Source organism: Ammodytes marinus (assembly GCF_949987685.1).
Source record: "Ammodytes marinus genome assembly, chromosome: 2".
NCBI classification, from domain to species: Eukaryota; Metazoa; Chordata; class Actinopteri; order Uranoscopiformes; family Ammodytidae; genus Ammodytes; species Ammodytes marinus.
In genome coordinates this window covers 22,042,970-22,067,497 of record NC_137231.1, presented here as the reverse complement: position 1 = coordinate 22,067,497, position 24,528 = coordinate 22,042,970, and the positions used below count along the sequence as shown (strand labels likewise).

Here is a 24,528-nt window from a genome sequence, read left to right as displayed (position 1 = left end):
AGTCAATAGTAGCCTAGTCTATTTAAACAAAGTTTTAAATAAGCCACTGAAAAGCTACTCCCAACACATTCACAACAACCTATTTAATTTATCCTAAATTGTACCAATATGTATACTTATTTATTTAATATGCTATGTTTAATGTTTTAAAGATTGGTTTTAATTAACAAAAGGACATTATAATAATAATAATTCTGAATCAGCAAAAAATTGCAATTGGCAGGTTAGATTCTTTTGTCTAAATTGCAATCAGTGCACCCCTATTAATTTTTCCATAATTATTACTGCACACACTAGGAATCTCAAATTAGACCAAGCTAACATGCTCAAAGGTAATTAGAGCGAAATGCAAGGGTCAAGGTTATGCAAGTTTTCGATCATAGCCTACTTTGTGTGCAACCAAATTTATTTTTGTGCTACTGAATTTTTTTGCTTGCTAGCACCAGTGCTACCATCTAAAAAAATAAGCGTACAGCCCTGGTATGGGGTAAGTATTTATGAATAAAATCTAGGAGTTGTTGAAATGTTTCAGACAAAATTAAAACACTGCTAGTGGAGCTATAGAAAAAGTCAGCGGATCAGCAAGTCATTTGGATTCATTCTCTGAATATCCATTAATGTCTCTACAAAAATACAAAGGCAACCCATCTGATATTTGTTATATGTAATTATGACTGGACCAAATTGGTGGATTGGCTGTATGACAGAGAGACTGAAAGGCAAACAATGCCATCCATAGAGCCACACCATTAGAATGGCCTGCAGCAAAAGCAACTGGTTGACCAGCTTGGAGCACAGCGTTCTCCCCAAGGCTAAAAGCAAACCCAGACATTGGAAACATTACCACCAAGGATTTCACAGCACTTTGCTTCAAATATCTTATTTTGGCTGGTTCAGCGCAGAGGTCCCACAGACATTAAGCCGTCTGGCTTTGCACAGACAAATGAAATTACCTCCAGTCTCTAGGTTCCACTACCACACACACGCCCCAGGATGCACACCAAGAGCAGCAGCAGCGTCTCCTATGCCATACAATGGACCAATCCATCACTCCAGGGAATGGGTCCTGTGGACTCATCCATTAGTTTGTAGAATGGGTGTATAGTGACAGGCCTGTCTTGCCACAGCTTTCTAATCCAGAGTTATGGCACCGTGTGTCAGTGTTACTGTTACATGTAGTACTACACGCCAGCTGTTGCCAGCAGGTTCACATTGAAGGGCAGATCAGAGCAACACAACCTCTCTCACCAGCCTCTGCTGACAAAGGTAGCACATATGACACCTGCAGGAAACAGCACATTCAGCAGTGGTTATCATTTTCAGCAATACTGCTCTGTAAATATAAAATTCATAAACTATTGTGAATCAATTGTTTTTTGATTATCCCTGTGAAGAAATGCTTGGCTGTTCAAAGCAAAATGTTAAACCCTCCCCTGCTGAGCAAGGGGAAGAGCTGAAAAGCCTCTCCTTCAATTGTGAGAAGGTACTGTAGAAGAGCAGGTAAACCTAAACTGCATAAAGAGAGTGGAAGTTGAGAGGCCCAAGATAACAAGAAAGGAATGTTCCTGCAATAACAAAACACTTGTTAAACTGGCCCCTGCTATCTTCATTAAGAGCACAGAGGAAGGTCCCACCAAGGGAAAGAGACAAGGAAGCCAGAAGAGATGGATAGTAGTAGTAGGCCAGCACTTGTGGGCTTTGGAGCTGTCCCGGGTGTGTTCTGCAGGAGGCGACCGAAGAAACAAGGCGAACTGTAGACAAAAAAGAAATGAAGCTCATCTAAAGACCTTAAGTACTCGCAATCACTTTAAAGTGTGTTGAAGGCATTGCCTCTCCCTCTGTCCAGGTGCAGGCACGCAAAGCTGCCTTTTCCAAACTGGCCAGGCTCTTTTGAGTGACTACAGAAGAGAGGAAGAGATCCACTAAGGGTGAGAAGAAAGGAACACCTCATCCTTGACTATTTGATTAACAGCTGTCTCCCATGCCAACAAAAATCTGACCCCCCACAACCCCGCTCTCTCCCCACCCTGAATCCCCCAACCTCCTCCTGAAAGAGCAGGTCTGTGTCGCACCCTTCTAGGGTTACCTCACAGATTAAACTGGAGAGGTGAGCAGAAAGTCAAGAAATCCACAGAGACGTCAGAAGGAAGAGGGGAGGACAAGCAGTGGGAGGACTGAGAAAGCAATGGAGGAAGAAAGAACAGAGAAAAGGGGGCAACACAGGTCAACAAGAAAAGCAGGATGTGCAGTTCAGTAAGGATGCTTGGAAGTGCTGAGGAATCATGGCCAATAAGGCATCACACTCATGTTAGAAATTGGGGCAGGTTTAAGATTGTCATCTTATCTTTCAAATTTGCAGTCTGTGGTCTGCTATTATATATAATTTACTTAACCATTTAAGATGGTAAGTGATAAGCATGCTTGATATTGCTGAGGATTAAGCTAATAATATTTCCCTAATGATTGGCTCTGTCTATTAAAATGCTGTTGGTTTTGTATGATTCATCCCATTATTGTTTGGTAGGCCATGAAAATCAACTTGCACAATGCACTATTTTTAACGTCTCATTTCAAATGTAAGTGCATAGCGGAGAGTCAAGAGCCGGCTGCCATCAAATTCATGTGCTTTATTTTGGAATAAACAAGCTGCTAAGACTTAACAATTAGCAAACCCGTACCGGTATGTTGTGATGACTGCAATGTGTTTTCTGTTCTCTCTTGCGGCTGCATTACTGTGCAGAAATGTGCAATCTGACAAAAATGTCTACCTTATTGAAGTAAACTAAACCGATTGTTCCAAAAGAAAGTAGGAACGTATGGTATGCTTTGGCAAATGGTCTGCAGTAATGTGAAGAATATGTGCTTTCTATTTTAATGGGATAATGGGACATGCAACAGCATTGGTCTGGTCCTATTAAAAGATGATAATGAGCTCAGGTAGTAGACTAAAGAGCTCCAGGGCAGCAGGGGATTTTCCTGAAGGGTCCTACCCATGGGTATGCCGCCCCCCCCCCCTGTCTCCAGCTCCCTTCTTCCTTCCAACAGGGACCAATGACCAGTGTAACTTCCTGCTAGCCCCATAAACAAACAATGCAGTCAACTGAAATCAGGCTGAACATTCTCCAGTGCCACTTAGAGAGGTCAAGTGGCATTCACCAGTCATAATTTTTACCTAGTGCCTTTGACAGTTTTATGGCCGTACTGCTAAAGGAACTAGCAGTTTAACTACATTTCTCCCCATTTCTTCGGGCAGCCACCTCCTATAAAGTCAAGGTTGGGCAAAAGGAATTAAACAAAACAGCAGGATGAGAAAGGCAACATCTGGGGAAATTCTGTATTTAGTTGGAGAACTGTAAAAGCTTGTTTGGCAATAAACATGTTTGCAAGATGACAGCAGTGTGTTTGTGTTATTCTGCCTGAAAAAAAGACTGATGGTCAATGATCAAGGAAGCTGGTAATAATGTGCACTGAGACGTGTTGAAAGACTGATATGTTTAAGTAAGTCTATGTGTACGTGTGTGGGTCAGAGCCCGCCATCATGTGGTGTGGGGGCTGCCCTACTTTGTCAAAAAAAATAACCCAGCTACAACAAACAATTTCACATTAATATGGCTCAGTTATGGCTATAACTTAAGGCTAACAAAAACCAAAAAAATATGTTGCTGCAACGTTTTTAAAAAAAACGTGTTGAGTTTAACCACCAAGGAAAAAAGCAGATAACAGGCATTGACAAATGTCTTTGTACATTCCTCTGACATCACCCCAGCGCACTAAATACACATCCTTACACCATTACTTGAACAATACTCGCATTCATACAAACACAAGCACGGGAATCTGCCTGTCTACAGGGAAGCGAAAACAAAACCCACACGGACTAAAAGACCCGTTTCAACACTTGTGTCATTTATCAAACAAAATGTGTGGAAACCAACCCCTCTATTAAGGGTTAGGTCAGACGTGGCTTAAATTTGGCCGTGTTACAAACACAGTGAGCTCTGATTAGTCCTACAAGTCCAGCCAGCGCTTAGGGACACACGGACCCAGAGCTTCAAAGAGCCAGAGGAAATGCTGTACCCTTCCTGTCACTCCCAGTCGGAACCAAATGACGTCGTCGAGATGAGATTACGCATATAAAAAAAAGAAGAGCAAAATAAAGGCACAAATGTATAAAAAATACACATACTGTACATACAAACACACAAGCACCCCATTACTCATTACTAATGATGAGGAAACAGTGGGTGGTCTGAGCATGACAGCTCAGAGCAGATTCATTATATTTAGAGCTATGCTTTTCAACATTCCCGTGTCCTTCAATCACTCAGGACAACGAGTTCTATTATACGTAGTAGAAACAGTAGCCACTTTGAAGGATTCTGCCAACTGTGCCCACTGATGGCAACTCTTTCATACTGTGTTTTGCTTCCTCTTGTCCCAGACACCTCTTCATCACTCATTCATTACTCCTCTATCAATGTTTAACCACAGTGTATTTCGCTTCCCCTCCCTTATCGGCACCTCTGTGTCTTAGAAGTTTTACTAATAGTGTGGGCCGCGGGGACACAGCAGTGCTTCTATATTCCCCTCTCTTAGCCGTGTTTTTCATAGGAACAGAAAGAAACTGAAGGGCAATATGAAAGTGTGCAGACAGACACAATGAAATAGAAGACATTGTCTGGCATATGCAATATGCCTGCTGCTGCACTCTGTTTGCATAACTTGGGTTGCTAGAGAACTCTCGGAGCCAAAGCAGAACATAAAGAATATGTTTAAATGTAACAGATTGATGTTCACATTGTTGCATGAAATTGATTATGTAGATTCCTATGCGTTGACTGACTTAATCTCCTGGAAGCTACATTTGTGAACAGTCAAATTCACATTGTGTGGGTGAGAGTGTGTGAGTGTGAGTGTATGTGTGTGTGTCGGCTGGTATTACTCATATTGTGGGGACATTTTTCTGTTTACACAGTGATATTGTGGGGACGTACCTTCCTTTTGGGGAGAAAATGGAAGTCCCCACAACGTAATAATGACATTTTAAGGTGAAGACTTGCTTTAAGGTAAAAGCTTAAAGGCTTTAAGGGTGTGTGTGTGTGTGTGTTTGTGTCTGTGTCTGTGTCTGTGTGTAGTGTGTATCAGTGTACGCGGCACAGCCCCTGAACGCAGACCTGCCCTTACTTGACTCCTTAATCTTCAGTTTCCTGCCCTCCCACTCGGTATCTCGGCACAAAAACTTCAGGGCGCTGTGAACCCTCCCCCTGTTTTTTTCTCCTCTGCCCTCCCATCTCTGTGTCACACACACTACACACTACAGCTTCATGCCTCCTTGCCACAGATCCCCTGTCCCATAGCTCCTCTCAAACTCCTGCTGTTGCCACTGGGGCACTGCACACAACAAAACAAAACAAAAAATGTGCTTGGCTTGGTCCCAAGCACCGGGGCCCACATACCTCGCAATCTCTATATTAAATAGCAGCAAAGTCTCTGAAGTCCTTCCAGGGACTAATGGCTTTTGTTGCTGGGAATAATCCACACATCCTCTCTCACATCCTGGGGGTCCGCTGGCCTGTCGTGAACCCAGCCTTTACCCTCTTCGTCTCTCCCCTCATCTCCATCTCAATCTTGGCTTCCATTTTGGTTGACCTCCCCACACCCTCCCCACTTCTCCTGTGGCACAAACCCCATGGTAAAGTTGCGGAGGCATGCAGGACCGAACCACCCACACACTGAGGGGAGGGATGCAGTGGGTTGAAAACGGGTTGAGAACCATGCAGTGAGTTTTATAGGGAGGTAGTGCAGGTGCTGTCTGAAGCTTAATGAAGGCCCTAAATATCTTCTCTGTCATCTGCGGCTAACTGCGGAGTATAAGCAGTGTGGGCAGGAGGGATAAGTGCCTGGGAGCTATCCTCGTAAGGAAAAGAAAAACATCCGTCAGGGCAAGAGCCACAGAAGAGCCGCCCTCTGTGTTAGCAGCACTTGATGTCCGTTCAAAACAAATACAGCAGCGAGACAGGTTTTTCACAAGATGAATGGAAAGATTTTGTTTCCATAGATCAAAGAGCGCACTGTATTTTGGGGCGAAGAAGTCCAAATAAGTATCAAGAAGTTGAGAAGACTGCGACACTCTTTTTTCGCCGTCAGTCCATTCAAAATATCTCTGATTGTGTGACCACTCTTGGCTATATAACGTCAGTAGATTCACGCAGAATACATATGCAGGTATGAGCTCATATCCTGTCTGGGTACTTTTCTCCAGGGAGGCCGCCGGGGGGAGAGGAAAAAGGCAGACAGAGAGAAAGAGAGAGAGACTGTGGTTGAAGACCGCAGACACCGGGACAACATCCACTATAGCACCGTAACCGTAATCGGTTTGCTTTATCGACACAATTTAAAAAAGGGGCAATTTATTGTTGGTCTTTATTTTGCGTCAATTTCCAATTTTAAACTTCTTTCATATGGCTACCGCCTGGCTTTCAGTCGTGTCTACAGTACAGGCATACCATATGCCAGCTTAAAAGTACTATATTGCAGTGAAGAATAAAAAACTTGATTTCCAGAGAATACGCTTACTATTGTAGAATGCTGGAGGCTAGACTACAGAGTGATCGAAAGTACTGAGAAGTCACAACGACAGAGAAGTACAGCAAACACAGGCTTGCTTGACGATTTAGGGATAATACTATGAGGGCAAAGAGAAAGTCAGAAAAGACAGTGAAGAGCGAGGGTGACGGGACAGAAACAGGACAATACAGACATTCAGGATGGAAAGACCAGGAAAAAGAAAAAAAGTGGAAAATAAGGTAATAAAAAGGGGGATAAATATGGAAAGGGAGTGGAGGGAAAGGGAGCTAAAGCATGAGGGGTGCAGTAAGGGCAAAGAAGGGAACAAAGAAATACATAGAGGCAAATTATCTAAAGTGCGTACGTAGGACAGTGAATATGTCATCGTGTGGCTTTGCGCCCACCCATCTGCCCCCAGACCTCCACTAAAACTGCACACATACACACATACATACATAAATACACACAGGTCTAGTGTGGAGCAGACGGCCTGCAGACCACCTGAAAAAAGATACAACACAGCAGACTATTGACTGACTAACTGAGTCAATGAGGCTGTGCCCAGAAAAGAGGTTAACCATCTCTCTCAGCAAGAGAGGGTCAGGGTTTTTGGGGTATTTCAGGGTAGGATCATATACTGTATATACAAGAGGGTGTGATACATTACTTAAAGCAGAAGTGAGAAATATCTATGTTTGAAGGAAGGACTGAGAGAATACAGTGCAAACTTGTTGGACTTGGATGAGACAGTCAACTACATTGCTAAAATGACAGGAAAAACCTGACCAGGTAAAAAGATGTGGTGGGAATTCATTATAGGAAGGGAGCTGTTTTGAATTGAAAAGGGTAATGAAGGAAGAAAAAGGCAGTGAGTTTTGGAAACAAGAAGGGAGGGAGGGGATAGAATGAGGCAGGAAAAGTATGGGTTAAAGATGGGTCGATGATGGGCAATAAGACAGGAATAGTGTATGGAAGATTTTAAGTATAGGCCTAGAAAGGAGGCTGCAAATTCCTCGGTCCAACAACTTTTATTTGTTTGTATTTTGTCTGGCTTCGATCTAGTGCTGCTTGAGTATTTCAAATTTTTTACTTTATTTGACAGATTTGGATTCAAACCAGGTCTGCTGCGATGAGGCCTGAGCCTCTAGGGTGACTTATGCGGATGACATTTTTTTTTTACAGTGGTAGCATTCAGTCTCGCAACATAAACACATACTTTTATAAGCACTATGTAAATACTAGCAGTTCAGAAAGGGAGTCCCATAGGCCAGTTTTGAAAGGGGATATGTTGGGGGTAAAAGGAGGGATGATTTCTCTTTCCTTTTAATGCAGGCTTTAAAAATCCATAGCAGAATTTTAACCATTTACCATTAAATCCTTACACAAAATACCTCTTCAATAATCACCTTTGCAGCACGATATTTATACATAAGGGCTTGCTCACTACTATTTATAATGTGTTCCTAACATCCTTTTCCTATCTTGTTTCCAGCATTTAGCCCCGATATAAACCTTTCCCCTAGCCTGGAAATCCAAACCCATATCTAGAACGATAGAGGGTCTGGCCACCACCAATAGTAATTCCCAACTCAAGGTGTGGTTCCTACTTGTGCATTTCAAATGCCACTGCACACAATTGGATAGCACTACAACCAATCAGAGCAATAAACAAGGTGACATATTACGCTCAGTTCGTTTAGCGAACAGCGGGATTAACTATTAAATGTAACTTTTGCCGTGGTCGGTCGGCAAAATAGAACATTCCTCTTACTTGCCAATGAAAGATTTGAGTGCCGTCTTCCAAATCGTAAAGGGTCGAGGCCAAAGCCGTCTCAAACTCAAACAACATATTCGCAGCCATCTTTGATGTTTACTATCACGGCTTCGACGCGACAGATGCACAGCACTGTCATCATCCGATTACGTCCGCCCCTGAGCACCATACATAGGGCTCTGGCCCGCCCATATCAGAAAGAACGATTTGATTGGTAGCTCAGGATTTCTTGACATATTCAATGAGCTTCAATGGAGAGTGCCCAGACCAACAGGCGCAGCAAATTTAATTTGCCAGCGCCTAGCGGCTGGTCTGGATTACCAGGCTACCTTTCCCCACTTCTACCAAAAGACCTCCAGAAGTTGTCATTACCTGGCCATGCCCAGACTGGAGAACCCTGCTGGGACGATGAGAACATCGAGGCGAGGGAAGGGGTGGACCCCCAGGATGGCATGGGCTGCAGACAAACATCGTGGCAACAGCTCCAGGACTCCATTCTGCAAAATGAAAACAAAGGGTTGCTGAAAACCATCTGTTTCTATACAGTTGAAAGTATTAACTGACTCAAATGTTTGTTTATGAAACAGATGGGTAGTACATATATAGTTTATGCTCTTCAACACTGTATGATGGTTAAAATAACTCCAGGTCAGTAGATCTCTAGAAGTATTAAGTCTGATGCAACTGCATTGCAGTTACTGTTTGATCTTGAAGATCTAAAAGAGGCATCATCAGCTGAGAAGTGACTGAACGGGGAAAAGCTTTTGACTTAAGACTTAAACATGTTATTCCGGTTAGAAATTCCCTTTTGAGTGGCTGAAAACAGCCGGCATAATGACACAAACATTAAGTGATGCTCGGTTCCTCCCTTAAATATTATAAAATATAATAAGCTCTAGTCTCTAGTTGCTTCTTGTCAAAACTCCACCTGGGCCTTGTGCAGCAGGCAGACAGGGCCAAAGACACGGTGTGGGATCACCCCAAGGGACCTAGCCGACAGCTCAGTAAATCGGCAAGGGTAGTCGCCATGGGAACAAGAGATGCCGTCATCAACCATGCCTGAACAATCAGTTACAGTGAGCCCCTCAACCTCAAGGGAAGGGTCGGAGCGGGTGGGCTGGGTTCCGCTGTAGAAGATTAAAAAGAGGAAGAAAAGTTGAATCAAAAAGGTTAATCGGGATAATTTCATTTTTTCTTATTGAAAGAATATACAGTACAAAATATGGCACAATGAGTCCTGTCTCTCTGTGCTAAGCATGGAAACGAAAGCAGTGGAAATATGGAATATATATACGTCACAAAAGGCAAACCGCAGTGATCCCAAAAATATCTAGGTGCCGACATGCAATCTCATTTACTCTAAATCCAATATCCAGCACTGACGCCGTCCTCAGCAGCAGAGCTGTTCCAAAGGTTTTTCGAAAGGAGTTCCAAGTTTCCTTCCCAGCCATTCACTGAAAATAAAGGCCTTCCTTGTAGTGGGAGATTCCTGGGGCCTGCAGCAGGCTACAGCTGGCCTGCTGCTGGAGGAAAACCATGAGGGGAGGAGGAGGATTACTGGAAACCACTGGCAGACCTGCCAACCTGCTGGCCAGTGGAGAGGGAGACCCCAGACCAACACTGCCCTATCCACAGAGAGCCAGAACCTCTTGCATGCCACAGCCTACACTCTACATCCTGTGCCTCTATAAAAATGTATGTCAGCTATACATTTTGGTTTCCAAAGATAATTTCGGCCTGGGCATTGAATTAAATAAACTACGGTGCAGGCTTTAATTTACTTGTCATAAAAAAGCTGATTAGGTTCTGAACCCTATCCATAACCCTAGATTCACCTGCGCTATTTTCGGTTTGGCGAAAGGAAAAGTTTTACCACGGAATGTTGAAGGGCCAGACTCGGGTTAATAACAGTCTGGAGTATAGGAGGAGGTCTTACAAGAAGAAAAGAACACGGGAAAAATAATAAAATACCTGCCAGTCTGCAGTGGAGAGACCTTTACTACTTGCCTGATGGAGATTCCAAGTCCAGAGCCAAGATCAGACTGAGTCCAGTCCCCAGAACCAGCCCCTAGTTTGGCCATCCTACCACAGTCCACACTGTCCCATACCCCGCTTTCCAATGCTGGGGGAATGTTGGCTGTGACTTGCTGCCAGTGGCCTACTGCCAAGGTAAAGGTGGAGGCAGGCATGGGCATAGTGACGTAATAATTCCAGATTGATAAACCTGCAGAGGGTAGAGTAAGAGGAGGACAAAAAGGATGCAAATGTAAAATGTTCAGTTCAGTACAAACAATTTTGACCAAACTGACATTTTGTTTCAATACACTATTTAGTCAGATGTCCTTAGAACTTTTTTGTTTGGTTTTGCCCCATACCAATCACTATAAACTGGCGACAGCATTAATATAAGAGTTGGTCGGGCTGTTTTTCCACACCCTGTACAGTTGCATTAATCACATCCATATTTGGATCCATTTCTGAAGTCATTCTTTATCTGGCTCTGACCCAGAAGAAATATGCTGTTGATGCCTCATAATCCATCAACAAGGTTCTGATTGATTTTTTAAAATAGATTCCAATGAGCACAATACCATTCAGCTATTTGAATGGCTGATAAAATCTGAGATACGGATAGAGTTTCAGAGGTCTGCAACCAGCCTACAGAGTCTTGTATGAAATGTTTCTATTCTGTGTTGATATAATAAATCAGTGCAGGGTTGAATAATGACACAAACGTTTTAAAATTCAATGCATTGCCTGTCCACTATTGTCAGCCACATTTCTCAAAATGCCTCTTAACAGAAGCAGCTGTGCAGGAACAGAACAATGCAGTGAATAATTAGTCGGATTACTCGGATTTTGTCATTTAAATCAGAAAATATTTGACCAAATAAGTAAATAAAACCTAAATATACAGTCATATGAAAAAGTTTGGGAACCCCTCTCAGCCGGCATTATAATTGACTCTGCTTTCACAAAAAAATATATAAAAGTGGTATGTCTTTAATTGACCAGGAACAGCTAAGTACTGGGATGTTTTCCAAACAAAGATTTTTTGAAAAGCAGTATTTGGTTGTATGAAATTAAATAAAATGTGAAAAACTGGCTGTGCAAAAATATAGGAACCCTTGTGGTTTTGTTGATTGTAATGCCTGTAACAGCATGTAAAACTGATGACTTTAAACACAAAGTTGGTTGGATTATGTTGTTAAGCCTTGAACCTCATAGAAATGTCTGTTTAATCATGATAAAATGTATTTTAGGTGCCTAAATGCAAGTTGCACTTCTCTTTGACTCTCTGCTGAAGTGAGACAGAATGGGATCATCAAAGCAGCTCCCAAAAGATCTGAAAAACAAAGATTGTTCATTGTCATGGTTTAGGGGAAGGCTACAAGAAGCTTTCCCAAAGGTTTCAATAGTCAATTTCGACTGTAGGGAACATTGTCAGGAAATGGAAGGACACAGGCACAGTTGCAGTTAAACCCAGGCATGGCAGACCAAGAAAAAAACAGGAGCGGCATAGGTGGAGGATTGTGAGAATGGTTGCACACAACCCACAGATCACCTCCAAAGACCTGCAAGAACATCTGGCTGCAGATTGTGTATCTGTACATCGTTCAACAATTCAGCGCAATTTGCACCAAAACATCTGCTTTTTATAAAGACCAAATAACTTAATTTTTGTCTCATCAGTCCAAAGCATTTTCTTCCAATATGAATGTGGCTTGTCTAAATGAGCTTTTGCATACTCCATGCAACTGTATCTGTGGCGTGGGCGCAGCAAGGGCTTCCTTCTCATCACCCGCCCATACAGATGTTTTGGTGCAAATTGCACTGAATTGTAGAACCATATACAGATACACAATCTGCAGCCAGATGTTCTTGCAGGTCTTTGGAGGTGATCTTTGGGTTGTGTGCAACCATTCTCACAATCCGCCACATATGCCGCTCTTGTACTTTTCTTGGTCTGCTAGACCTGGGTTTAACTGCAACTGTGCCTGTGTCCTTCCATTCCCTGACAACGTTCCTTACAGTAGAAATTGACAATTGAAACCTTTGGGAAAGCTTCTTGTAGCCTTCCCCTAAACCATGACAATGAATAATCTTTGTTTTTAAGATCTTTTGGGAGCTGTTTTGATGATCGCATTCTGTCTCACTTGTGCAGAGAGTCAAAGAGAAGTGGAACTTGCATTTAGGCACCTAAAACACCTTTTATCATGATTAAACAGACCTTTATATGAGGTGCAAGGCTTAACAACATAATCCAACCAACTTTGTGTTTAAAGTCCTCAGTTTTACATGCTGTTACATGCATTAAAATCAGCAAGACCACAAGGGTTCCCATATTTTTGCACAGCCAGTTTTTCACATTTTATTTAATTTCATACAACTAAATACTGCTTTTCAAAAAATCTTTGTTTGGAAAACATCCCAGTACTTAGCTGTTCCTGGTAAATTAAAGACATACCACTTTTATCTTTTTTGTGTGAAAGCAGAGTCAATTATAATGCCGGCTGAGAGGGGTTCCCAAACTTTTTCATATGACTGTATGTATTTTTTATATTTTTTTTACCAAGTATTCAATTCTAAATTTCAATACTTGATATGACACACATTTACTCAGACAGTAAAGCCCTTCAAGGAAAATTTGTGATTTTCTTTTTTATAAAATAAAATAAAGTGATGAAAATTTACTTCTGCTAGTTGTCACAAAAGGTTTGTGAAATAACCGCTTACGTGTGTCTGCGTCCTCGGTAGGTTCAGTCTGCTCCTCTCCGCTCAACAAAACCACACATTTACTGGGGGCCCGTACTGTTGCCTGCCATGTTGACATGGCAACAGGCGGCTCCTGGCAGGGGAAGAGGGCTCGGTTGTTGATGGGAGAACCGGCAGTGTAAACACACACCCTGGAAGGGTAAACAATGTTAAACTATAAACAACCCTTTCAATGCTCAAAGGATCCACATAATGTGCATGTGCACACACACACACACACACACACACACACACACACACACACACACACACACACAAAGCTTCAACATGCAAAACAGCATATCATGGCCTGAGGCATATTTTTGTGAATTAAGAAATCAAAGTTGTTCTATTCTAACATGACCTCAGAATATTACTGTAAATCAAGTAGGAGGAATAAGAGCAGATGTGCTGCCAATTCCCCGGTTTCAAAATCTTTAGAGGGGGACTAGTCATACATACCAAACCATAGTGTTATGGATTGGTTTGCATCCTGATTTATTTATTTAAACCTTTATTTTTCCAGATAAAACATTAAGAACAGTTTCAGAAAGTAAAGCCCTTCAAGGAAAATTTGTGATTTTCTTTTTTATAAAAATAAAATAAAGTGATGAAAATTCCCCGGTTATCCCCGGTAACCTGTTATCCTGGTCCTTGGTCCACCTCACAGAGCCTCCTGTTGGTCTGGTCTCATAGCAGATCCTGAGGGCCCGAGGGAACTCCTGAGGTGACGCTACCCCCTTCTTCCTCACCTTCAGACTCCATCGGTCTCTATGAAAATGCAGCGAGTTGCCATCCTGAGCACCAGGGGCGCGGCTACACAGCAAAAACAGCTGGTGCTTCTGCTTCCATCGCCTTGGGGGCATGGAGATAAGGCTCTGAATAAAGGCAGCCTGTGGGTTCCCTGAACTGACCCCTGACCTCTCGGATGCAACCTCTGGTAGGAGGTGACACACTGAGGTAGGGTCCACCTCTTCCACCTTTGACACATCTAGGTCACAGCAGTCCAACACTAAGGTGAAATTACCGTCACTGGTGGTTTTCCAGAACTCGGAACACTGCATGTTTTCGATCCGCGACGGACTCTCAGCTCTGTTTCTATCTTTAGCACCAAATATCGTCTCCATCTTTCTTGGTCCTCTTGTACCATCCTCCATTGTATCAGGATCCCCATCCTGACTCCCTCCAGCCTCTATAGTCCCAGCTCCTTCACCGGCTTCAAGTCCAAGGTCATCCTCAGACTTACTCCCCACTCCAGAGCAAGGCTCCAGGAACAGAACAACACTTCCACTGATGACCTCCCTGTCAAAATGAACAGTCAGATCCAGCACATAATGTCTGACAAGTATGTGGTTAGTGTTGGCTCGGAGTGGAAGGTCATCCGTGTCTGGGTTTAGGTCTCCGTATGGCTCCATATCACATAAAAGTTGACCAGAGGTTGGCAAAGCCTAGGAGTAAATAGGAGTATATATTTTTTTTTAAGATATTTTTTGGGCATTTTTATGCTTTATTGATAGTGCAGAGAGGTGAAATGGGGCAGAGAGGGGAGTGACATGCAGAGAACGACCGCGGGCGGGAATCGAACCCGGGTCTGCTGCTGGGCCCGGCCCAGGAGGGGGACGCCTTACCGACTGAGCTAAAGGCGCCCCCAGCAGTTACAATCTTTATGTATCATAGGGTATTGGACTGAGTGTGTGTCTATGAAAGTTTCAGACAAAACTATTCTATAGCTTCCTGTGGGTTGTGGTACTTTGGCCTGCCAATTAAGAGTTCTGCAAGTGCATGTGTTGAAGCCACATCTGTCATATGCTCAACTCAAACTCGAGGACCATCCATTTTCGTTATGTGTTTATAAAGCGGTAATAGCAAAACACCTAATGAGCAGTGCCAGGAACGGACTACTGTCTGAAAAATAAAATATAGCACTTTTAAAAGATAGTCAAAACACTTAACATAAGCGGCACATAAAAAGATAAATACACAGTAAATTCTCAAGAGTTAAAAAGGCATTGTCAAAAAATATGTACTCCTTCAGAGTTATTACAACAACAGTGAGAGTAATTTCAACAAACCAAGAGTAAGATATCAGCCAGTGTGAATGTTAAATTTCAGAGTTAACATTTACAGTGTAAAATGTACAGTGTTAAAGCACATGTACTCTATCAGAGTTATTTTAACAAAAGCAAGAGTAGTGACTGTCAACTGGTTGAAGGCAGGTGTTCCTTCGAAACAACTCTGAAGCCTATTCTGGAAATCTCCGCCCCCACCTCATTCTTCCTGCTCAGGACCACGATGCTCACGTCGCCATTTTGCCATTGTCATCATCAAGGATAAGCCTCGGTAAGTTGCACTTACTTTATCAGTTAATACACCAATTTTTTTGGCATTGCAGTCGGAGTAACATTTTACAAAACGTGTTATAGCTGGTTAACACAGACTTGAGCTGTTTGTATATCTTCAAATACCGAGTTACAAAGGGCTAACAGCCAAGGCCAAAGCTAGCTTGAATGTGCCTGCCTCGTGAGGCTAATAATTAGCCTATGGAGGCAGGCACATTTAAATTAGCTTCAACATTGCCAGAGACTGAGAGTTGGATGACAGACCATTAACATAAACTAGCGGCTAATTAACGGACTATCGTCCAACTCTGTCGGAAATGTTGAAGCTTATTTAAATGTGCCTGCCTCCTTTGGCTAATTGTTAGCCTAATTAGCTTCAAGAGGCAGGCATGTTCAAGCTAGCTTTGGCCTTGGCTGTTAGGCCATTTGTAATTCGGTAATTGAACACATACAAACAGCTCAAGTCTATGTTGGTCTATTTGATATAGTGTTGGTGTTTTATTCTTTTTACTCAAATGTTTTTAGTCTGGTTTCATTACAATGTAATAGGAAATATTGCTATGGGGAGGAGGCTGAATGAGCTTACTATGTTTTTGAGACACAAATATGTGTTTTACCTGCATGAATGTTCCACAACGGTGTGCACATGTTAGAATGCATTAAGTCTGTTAAAAATTATTTGGAGGAATATCTGCTTGGTGTGAAAGGGCTTTAAGTTGATCTTCTATATGCTATATTAAAAAGTGCTGTGCTGTAGATGATACAATTGTTTCATCTGATTTTACAGGTGCCATCATGTTGATAAAAACTAAAATAAATATGGAACAAAAATATATCAAGATAACAGAGCCAAACTTTGAAGAATTCTTGAATGCTGGTGAGTATTAGTCATACTACATATATTGTAAAAACAAAAGGAAAGTGGATATTGTCATTTCATGTTATCAATATTCTAATGATTGTAAATATTTGTCTTGCTCTCAGGCAAGCTAGCTCTCTTGGGTTTTTCACTGCAACCAATGGTGGTCGGCTTAGTTGAGTTTGTATTAAGTTTAACATAGTATGTAAATAATGATGATGATGACATTAGGTGCCCTACACATTGACCATGTTTAAGGGTTTAAAACCTCTGTTTGTGTATTTTTCCTAAAGCTTTCATGAAGTTCTCCATCCCGCCACCCTCTGAAGGCGTCACAGTGTATGATGAGACGGGAACGGAGGTGGACGCAGACGTCTTTGAAGATGTTGCACAGCAGCCAAACGCTGGTGTACTTACAATCAGATTCAAACAGTAAGTTTCTGTCATGACTCTATTCTTTGAGCTAGACTCGGTTACAAATGTAGGTTGTGAAAAACTGACAAATGGGAGGTGTTTGTTTCTCTCTCATCCCTCTCCTATACATGTAGCATTCGAGGGAGCAACAGGCAGTTCACTGATGCAGCACTGGAACTTTCTAACTACAACCCTGAAGATTCAGTCATCCTAGAACTTGTATCTTGCACCTCTGATGACACCATCATTCTGGAGGAGGATTCAAGTCCGTCAGTAAAACGGCAGAAACAGGACCAAGATGCAAAACGCGTATGTTGACGTGTATAATGTTTGATGTGGCAGTTTCCTTTGGGGATTGCTCACTTTTTATTGTATTTCCTGTGTTGTTTCACAGTTGGTTGAATCAGCTCTGGCTAAGACAGCAGGTGGAGACCGTATTGTGAAAGAATACAACAGGACAAAAAGTCTGACTGACTCTTCACGGCGACAGATGGTGAAGATCCTTGCTGCCGACATGACTGAAGCTCATGGGTAAGAAAAACTTTACTGGACTCATGTTTGTAAAATCAGATTTGGCTGTTCATTCACACTTCATTGCCTTCATCAGTTAGTTTTGTGTTTATTTAGAGACTTAGTTTTTAAACTTTAAATCTTCAATGTTAGACTTGTTTGTTATGTGTTGTTTTACCCTCTGCAGGATGGCACCGCCACGGCATGTCAGAGAGATGTATGCCAAAGGCATAGTTTCCATGTTCCCGTACCTGATGGATCCATATTCCAAAAATGGATATGTAAGTATTTTTATGCATTCCAACAAATATACAGAAACTACAATACAATAAGCAATAAGATATTGACTGGTGGGTGTACACAAGTACAGGTTTCTACTTAATAATTATTGTTTTTTTATTTATTTAAAGGAACATTTCTATGATGGTGAAAGTGGCACTGGTTATTTAGCATGGAGGCTCAAAACCATCCAGAAGAGCAATGCTACATCAGAGACCAGAGCTTCTCCTCGTCAGACTGGTGGAGGACCGAAAGCTAGAAGAGATGTATCATTAAGTCCTGAGATGACCCTGACTGAAGAGCAATGCAAGGAGGCAATGTCATTCATGAAGTATTGTTCTGATGAGGCTTCTGTCAAGCAGAAGATGAAGATTACATTTGAATATCGTCGTCAGATCGTCCTCGATGAAGAGAAATCCTCAGACGTCTTGACTGAATTTCCACGCTTCCGAGACGTCAAAGGCCTGGTAATTAAGTGTTAAAGCATTATTTGTATCACTACAAATAACCTGAACTGTCACTTTTATGTTTCTTGCTATGTCATTTATGTATTGCAGGTTGAGCAAGACTTCATCTTGCAGTTTGGAGAAAATGTTGCTGCAAAGTTTTTGGAAAGGTATGTTTGAAATCTATATTATTATTATCGAAACATTATATTAAATAAAATCCAGAATTGAAAATTAAATAATAATTTCTCCATATAGGTGGCCTACTATATTTAAACAAAAGATCATCCAGCAGAGCAAGGCCCTCCCTACAGCAAGTGAACTTAAGGAACTGATTTATTGTGCAGAAGCTACATCAAATGAAAGAGAAGAGGATGAGGCCTCTCTTGGCTCTGGTAGGTTGTTGTACTTCATTTAAGGCTATGAATTTTTCCTGTTATGATTCCCCAGTTTATTCTTGGTTCAGCTGTAGCTTTAAGATGTGTTTTGTTGTCTTTCTTTCTTTTGTATCTGTGTATAGGATGGGACAGTGACCTTTCCTCAATTATCCTCCTCCTCCACCTGATTCCTCCTTCAACCCAAGGCCGAAAAATACCTGGCAGGGTGTCAGCATCCCAGGCTGAAAAGCATCTGGTTGTGTTCATGAAGGTGTGTATTGTTGGTTATAGGAATGTCAAGAGTTACATTTGTTTTCTTTTTTTGAAATTGTAATTTTTGAAGTAATGACGATTAATGAAGTTTGTAAGGTTGTTTGGAAAAGAAAAATATGACACATCTGGTATAATTATACTTAAAATGTCTCAATCAAGAGGTTCTGTCGGACTAATCATCAGAGCTGTGCAGCACTTGTGTTTTTCCAACATCTGTAATGTTAAATTGATGGACAACCTAAATCGTCTCTTATGCCACTTTAAACTTAAAATTTCAAATTCAAAATATATGAGATCTAAATATTTCAAACTTATTTTTATACCTTTATTAATAATTACGTTCTTGAACCACATTAAAACATTTTAATCTGTGATCAATGTTTAACTTTTACTCCTATCTTTTATCAGAGTGGAACGAGCGTCCAGGAACATGTTGATGCCATCACCAGCTCCACTCAGCCCTATCTTCTTGCCATTGGGATGAACAGGGCCACCATCCATGAGTTCTTCATCGTGATTGACAAGCAAGCCATACCATGCAGGTCAACCAGCTCTCTTGGAGCTTTCGACGAACTCTTTAAGACACACTTTGTGTTTGGTATCATGTACAATCAGATGCTCCAAAACATGTACACCTTTGTACAGACCACTGTGTACAACATAGACATAGGCAAAGTCCATGAGAGCCCACGTGTCGCAGAGATTCGCGCTAGACTGCTACAGTAGAATCATTCAGTGCAAGACATTGCTGTTGCTTTTGTGTCCTTTCACACTGTTTTGCATAGATGAAGAAAGTTTGATATTCCTAACAAAAGACACACATGAAGAACATTGCTATACTGCACAAACAAATTCACAGCTACCTCATGTTTATGGTGTCAAGCGTTCATGTTTATTGAACTCTGCAATATTTCCACACAGTTGAAAATTATTCTGTTGATATCATTGGACCAATTTTGCACACTTAGTGTATGTGTGATGAGGCAAAGCATTTGGAATCTATCAACCAGTGTAGATTGACTACTGGTCCAGGAAAAATGTTGCAGCTAAACACATTGATTTACTTATGTTATGTCATTGAAATGGGTAAAACACAATCGCACTGAATATCGGCCTTGTTTATTGGTGTGCGTTGAGGTTGCTGAGAGATGCCAGTATTTTGTCAAATTCTGACAGTTATTGTGAAAGATAAGCAAGTTATACTAACTGTGTTACAGCCATTCCTTAAGTTAAATCAGCGTATTAATTGTTGACTGTTTATTTGGGGTAATTGAATTACTAGATGGCAGGGGGCGTGGTTTTGGGCCACCTGTTAATTGCATGGTAGAATGGCAGCCGGTGAGTCCAGCCAAGTCACAACCTGGAGTAGAAGCTGTGGTTACACATAATTTTGACCACTCTGATTTCAATGTTTGTTTACCAGCAATTTAAGCTTTTCGTTTAGTCTAGCATTTATTTGTTATTTTGAAACCCTTTTTTGCAAATTTTTGGAAACCTTTTTGTTCGTAAATAAATACTTTTTGGATGGAAGAAATCAAAGTTTCTGAGTGCGTATATCAAACCACCACAGTTAATGCCCCGGAGGCATCATCGACTAGGATGCCGTGACATTAAGTCAAAATTATGTCGATTCTGGACTGACTGGAAACTGGATTTGGACACGTTTGCAGCGCTAAAGGACGCTCGGATGGAAATGTTTGCCAACTACCGTGAGTACGCAGCAGAACAATAGGTGGAGCCTGGCCAGGCCTTTCGTTGGAAGCGCTCACTGCGCACTGCTTTTACCAAAGTTTGTGTGAAAGTTAAGAAGTGGAAATGGAGAGCGATACTGATGAAGTTGCGGACCCTGAAAGGAAGTTGTTGCAAACAATTAAATCGCGCAGAGGAAGGCTCGGCGCAGCAACTAGAAAAAAGAATGAAGTGCTACATATGATGAAAACAAATGAAGACAAAGAAAATGTGAGTAAACATATGGACGCATTCAGTGAACTGTTAAAAGACTTTATGGATTTGCAAGTGGATGTTCAATCATTGCTAGAGGCTGATGAAAGACAGGCTGATCATACTTGTTGGTACGAGCCAAAGTTAATTGAGTTCAAAGAATTCCTGACAAGCGTTGGCTCATGGATGTGTGAAGATGATGGGGAAGGAGACAAAGTGGATGACATAAATGCTTTAAGTGGACGAGTTGATGTTGATGATAACGCTGATGTTAAAGAACAAGTTGATGATAATGATGGTGACGAACAAGCATACGGTGAGATTGGCCGTAGCGCATCACAAGTGTCGTCATGCGCCAGCGGCCCCAAGTCATTAACAACTGCCTACGTAGAAGCCGAGGCTGAGCGCGCTGCTCTTAGCGCAAAAGTCAAAGCGCTGGAACAAAAGCATATATTGGATATGGAGGAGGCAAAGATAAAGGCAAAGCAAGAAGCGCTTGCTATGGAGGAGGCAAAGATAAAGGCAAAGCAAGAAGCGCTTGCATTAGCAGCTGAACTGGCAGCCGCAGAAGCCAAAGCAAAAGTATTACGGCAAGCCGGAGCTGGCTCCGTCAGTTCGAGGGCAAGCAGCCGCACAAGTCGACATCGCTCTGCTTTACCTCAACTCCCCCCTGTTAAAATGCAGACTCCCCAACAGCATTCATTTAAATCTGAACCAATCACTGCCCAAATTGACAGCCATACTAATCAAGGAACAAGTAGCACAGAAAATGTTGTAGACGTACTGAAAAGGCAAAATTACATAACTGAAATATTAATACAACAGCAGAAAGCCTCCCTCCTGCCTGTTAGAGAAATTCCCAGCTTTGATGGTGACCCACTGCAATTCCATTCCTTCATTAGAGCCTTTGAGCAAGGCATAGAAAATAAAACAGACAATATGCAAGATAGACTCTATTACCTTGAGCAGTACACCGTGGGGCAGCCAAGACAAATTGTACGCAGCTGTCAGCATATGGATGTGGAAAGTGGATATAAGGAAGCAAGGAAGCAGCTTGAGTGGCACTTTGGAAATAAGATGAAGATCACAATGGCATTCATGAGCAAAGCTTTAAACTGGACAGCTATAAAAGCAGAAGATGGCCCTGCATTAAGAGCATATTCAATATTTCTCCGAAGCTGCTACAACACCTTGTCAGGAATTGACTATGTGGAGGAACTGGAAAATGCAGCAAATTTGAGGATAATTGTGTCAAAGTTACCCTTTAAGCTGCGTGACAGCTGGAGAACGGTCGTCTGTGATGTTCAAGAAAAGCAATGCAGACGTCCAAAGTTTAAAGATCTCCTCCAATTCATTGAGAAGAAAACTCGTGCTCTACTGGATCCCATGTTTGGTGAGATAAATATGCCATTGGAAAATAGAGCCAAACTCAAGTTACCACAAAAGTCCAGCAGGGGGAGCAGTTTTGCCACCACTGTAACCCCTGTCTTAGAAAATGCAAAAAGCAAGATGGAAGTGGAGCATAAACAAATATCAAGAAGTGCCATTAAAAGACCCTGCTTGTTCTGTAACAAAGACCACTCAATGGAAGCATGTATGTTGTTTAAAGGCAAACCCAACAAAGAAAAAGTGGAAATCATGAGGGCCATTGGATTGTGCTTTGGATGCTTGGAAAAAGGACACATGAGCAAGTATTGTAAACATCGTATGACATGTAAAACCTGCCACAAGACCCATCCAACCATTTTGCACATAGACAGTCAAAGAGAGCAACCAGCTAATATGCAATTCACAGAAGCATCCATGTCCAGTGCCTTGGTTTCTATGAACGCCGGTAGCCATACTGGGGCCGGCATAAAAGTAAGTGCACTCTCAATAGTCCCAGTTAAAGTGAAATTGGAAAAGGGAACAAAAACTGTGCAAACATATGCCTTTTTGGATGGAGGAAGCACAGCAACATTCTGCACAGAGGAGTTGATGCAACAGCTAAATGCTAATGGAAGGAAGCAGGACATATTGCTCAGGACAATGGGACAAGAGAAGCCAGTGTCTAGCTACAAAATTTCTGGATTGGAAGTTGCTGCTTTGCATGGAAATGGATACCTTAAACTGCCTGATGTCTACACACACACATCCATCCCAGTCACCCAAGAAAATATCCCCACAAATGAGGATATTAGAAAATGGCCTTACCTGGATGAAGTTGACTTGACACCCATTGATGCCAGCATTGGGCTGCTTATAGGTGTCAATGCCCCAAAGGCCATGGAGCCATGGAGAGTGATTAATAGTGAGGGTATTGGGCCCTACGCTGTGAAGACTCGACTTGGGTGGGTTGTCAATGGCCCACTCAACAGGACTGGTGATGGAAATGCAGGTGCAGGTACAGTACAGGTTAATCGCATATCTGTTGAAGAGCTGTTGGTCCAGCAATATAATCAAGACTTTGTTGAGCAGCACTATGAGGGCAAAAAAGTGATGTCTATGGAAGACCAACAGTTTATGGACAAAGTGTCAAGCTCAGCTGTGTTGGAAAATGGCCACTACTGCTTAAAGCTCCCCTTTCGTAAGGATAATGTGAATCTTCCAAACAACAAAGCTGTAGCCCAGCAAAGAGCACAGCACCTGTTAAAGAAGTTCAAAAAAGATCTGAAGTTCTTTAATGAATACAAAGAGTTCATGAAGGATGTTATAGCAAAGGGATTTGCAGAAGTCATACCAAAAGACCAATTGGAACATAAAAGTGGAAAAGCTTGGTTTATTCCACATCACGGAGTCTACCACCCACGCAAAAAGACTTTGCGTGTGGTGTTCGATTGTGCATCAGTGTACGGTGGAACGTCTCTAAACAAAGAGCTGCTGCAAGGCCCCGACTTAACAAATTCACTTGTAGGTGTATTGCTTCGTTTCCGCCAGGGCCCCATAGCTATTATGACTGACATTGAGGGAATGTTCCACCAGGTGAGAGTGGCAAAAGAAGACACAAACTATTTGCGCTTTCTCTGGTGGCCTGATGGGGATGTCACACAAGAGCTGGTGGAGCACAGGATGACAGTGCACATATTTGGAGCCGTCTCTTCCCCAAGCTGTGCTACATTTGCCCTGTTGAAAACAGCTGACGACAACCAGAATGATTATGCAGCTGAGATTGTAAACACCATCCGGCAGAACTTTTATGTTGATGACTGCTTAAAAGCTGTAAATACTGTGGAGCAAGCGATATATCTCTATGAGAACCTCACACACCTGTGCGCCAAAGGGGGATTCCGGCTCAATAAATGGGTGAGCAACCATCGCTCCGTCCTGGCAGCCATCCCTGAAGATCAGAGAGCTAAAGGAGTTAAAACACTGGACCTGGACAAAGACCAGCTTCCTATGGAAAGGGCGCTTGGTGCTCAATGGAATGTGGAACAGGACACCTTTACGTTCAGTATAGAGGTAAAACCCCACTCAGTGACCAGGCGAGGTATCCTGTCCATAGTAAGCTCAATATATGACCCCCTTGGCTTCCTCGCTCCAGTTATTCTCCCAGCAAGACAAATCTTGCAGGGGTTGTGCAAAACAAAGCTGGGTTGGGATGACCAAATTCCCCAAGAAATGGCTCAAGTGTGGCAAAAGTGGCTCAGTAGCCTAACTTTACTGGATGCATTCAAGATCACCAGAAGCTTTGCACCCAACGACTTTGGAGAGATAACAACAGCACAGTTGCATCATTTCTGTGATGCCAGTGAAATGGGGTACGGCTCAGTATCTTACCTCCGGCTGATGAACACCAGGAGAGAGGTGAGCATTGCTTTTGTCATGGGAAAGGCTAGAGTAGCGCCACTTAAGCAAACAACCATACCCAGGCTGGAACTTGGAGCTGCAGTCTTAGCTGTACGCATCAACAAGATGCTAAAAACAGAGCTAGAAATCAACATGGAAGAGCCTGTTTTCTGGTCCGACAGCATGACAGTTCTCCAGTACATTGCCAGTAACACCAAAAGATTCAAAA

General features: G+C 42.3%; 3 protein-coding genes across 3 annotated transcripts in view; 2 read left to right on the top strand and 1 right to left on the bottom strand.

Moving 5' to 3' along the window:
• Positions 1-14,511, bottom strand: part of aopep (aminopeptidase O (putative)) — a gene marked incomplete at both ends in the record, with an annotated part of 47,798 nt that extends 33,287 nt beyond the window's left edge. Inside the window, 5 exons of the mRNA XM_080035323.1 lie at positions 8,714-8,838; positions 9,270-9,468; positions 10,349-10,565; positions 13,079-13,248; positions 13,736-14,511. Of these exons, the coding sequence (XP_079891449.1) occupies positions 8,714-8,838; positions 9,270-9,468; positions 10,349-10,565; positions 13,079-13,248; positions 13,736-14,511 (1,487 nt within the window). The remainder of the gene's footprint in view (positions 1-8,713; positions 8,839-9,269; positions 9,469-10,348; positions 10,566-13,078; positions 13,249-13,735) is intronic.
• A 916-nt stretch (positions 14,512-15,427) lies between these two features.
• LOC307256382 (uncharacterized protein) lies at positions 15,428-17,243 on the top strand (the record flags this gene model as incomplete). Its single annotated transcript, XM_080035313.1, has 5 exons — positions 15,428-15,436; positions 16,223-16,312; positions 16,588-16,726; positions 16,843-17,017; positions 17,103-17,243. The coding sequence occupies exons 2-5, from the start codon at positions 16,231-16,233 to the stop codon at positions 17,241-17,243; spliced, it is 537 nt and encodes a 178-aa protein (XP_079891439.1). The 5' UTR covers positions 15,428-15,436; positions 16,223-16,230.
• Positions 17,244-17,851: 608 nt separating this feature from the next.
• Positions 17,852-19,752, top strand: LOC307260070 (uncharacterized protein). Its single transcript, XM_080040196.1, has 5 exons — positions 17,852-17,964; positions 18,055-18,113; positions 18,202-18,338; positions 18,464-18,591; positions 19,002-19,752. Exons 1-5 carry the CDS (start codon positions 17,863-17,865, stop codon positions 19,317-19,319), a joined length of 744 nt encoding a protein of 247 aa, XP_079896322.1. The 5' UTR covers positions 17,852-17,862; the 3' UTR covers positions 19,320-19,752.
• Positions 19,753-24,528: the final 4,776 nt, after the last annotated feature.

Bases quoted from the DNA above. Each gene is read 5' to 3' on its own strand.
- LOC307260070 (XM_080040196.1), top strand. From the start codon at position 17,863: ATGAAGATTACATTTGAATATCGTCGTCAGATCGTCCTCGATGAAGAG. The intron at 17,965-18,054 runs GTAATTAAGTGT...TATGTATTGCAG, and splicing joins TCCGAGACGTCAAAGGCCTG to GTTGAGCAAGACTTCATCTT. The intron at 18,114-18,201 runs GTATGTTTGAAA...TTCTCCATATAG, and splicing joins GCTGCAAAGTTTTTGGAAAG to GTGGCCTACTATATTTAAAC.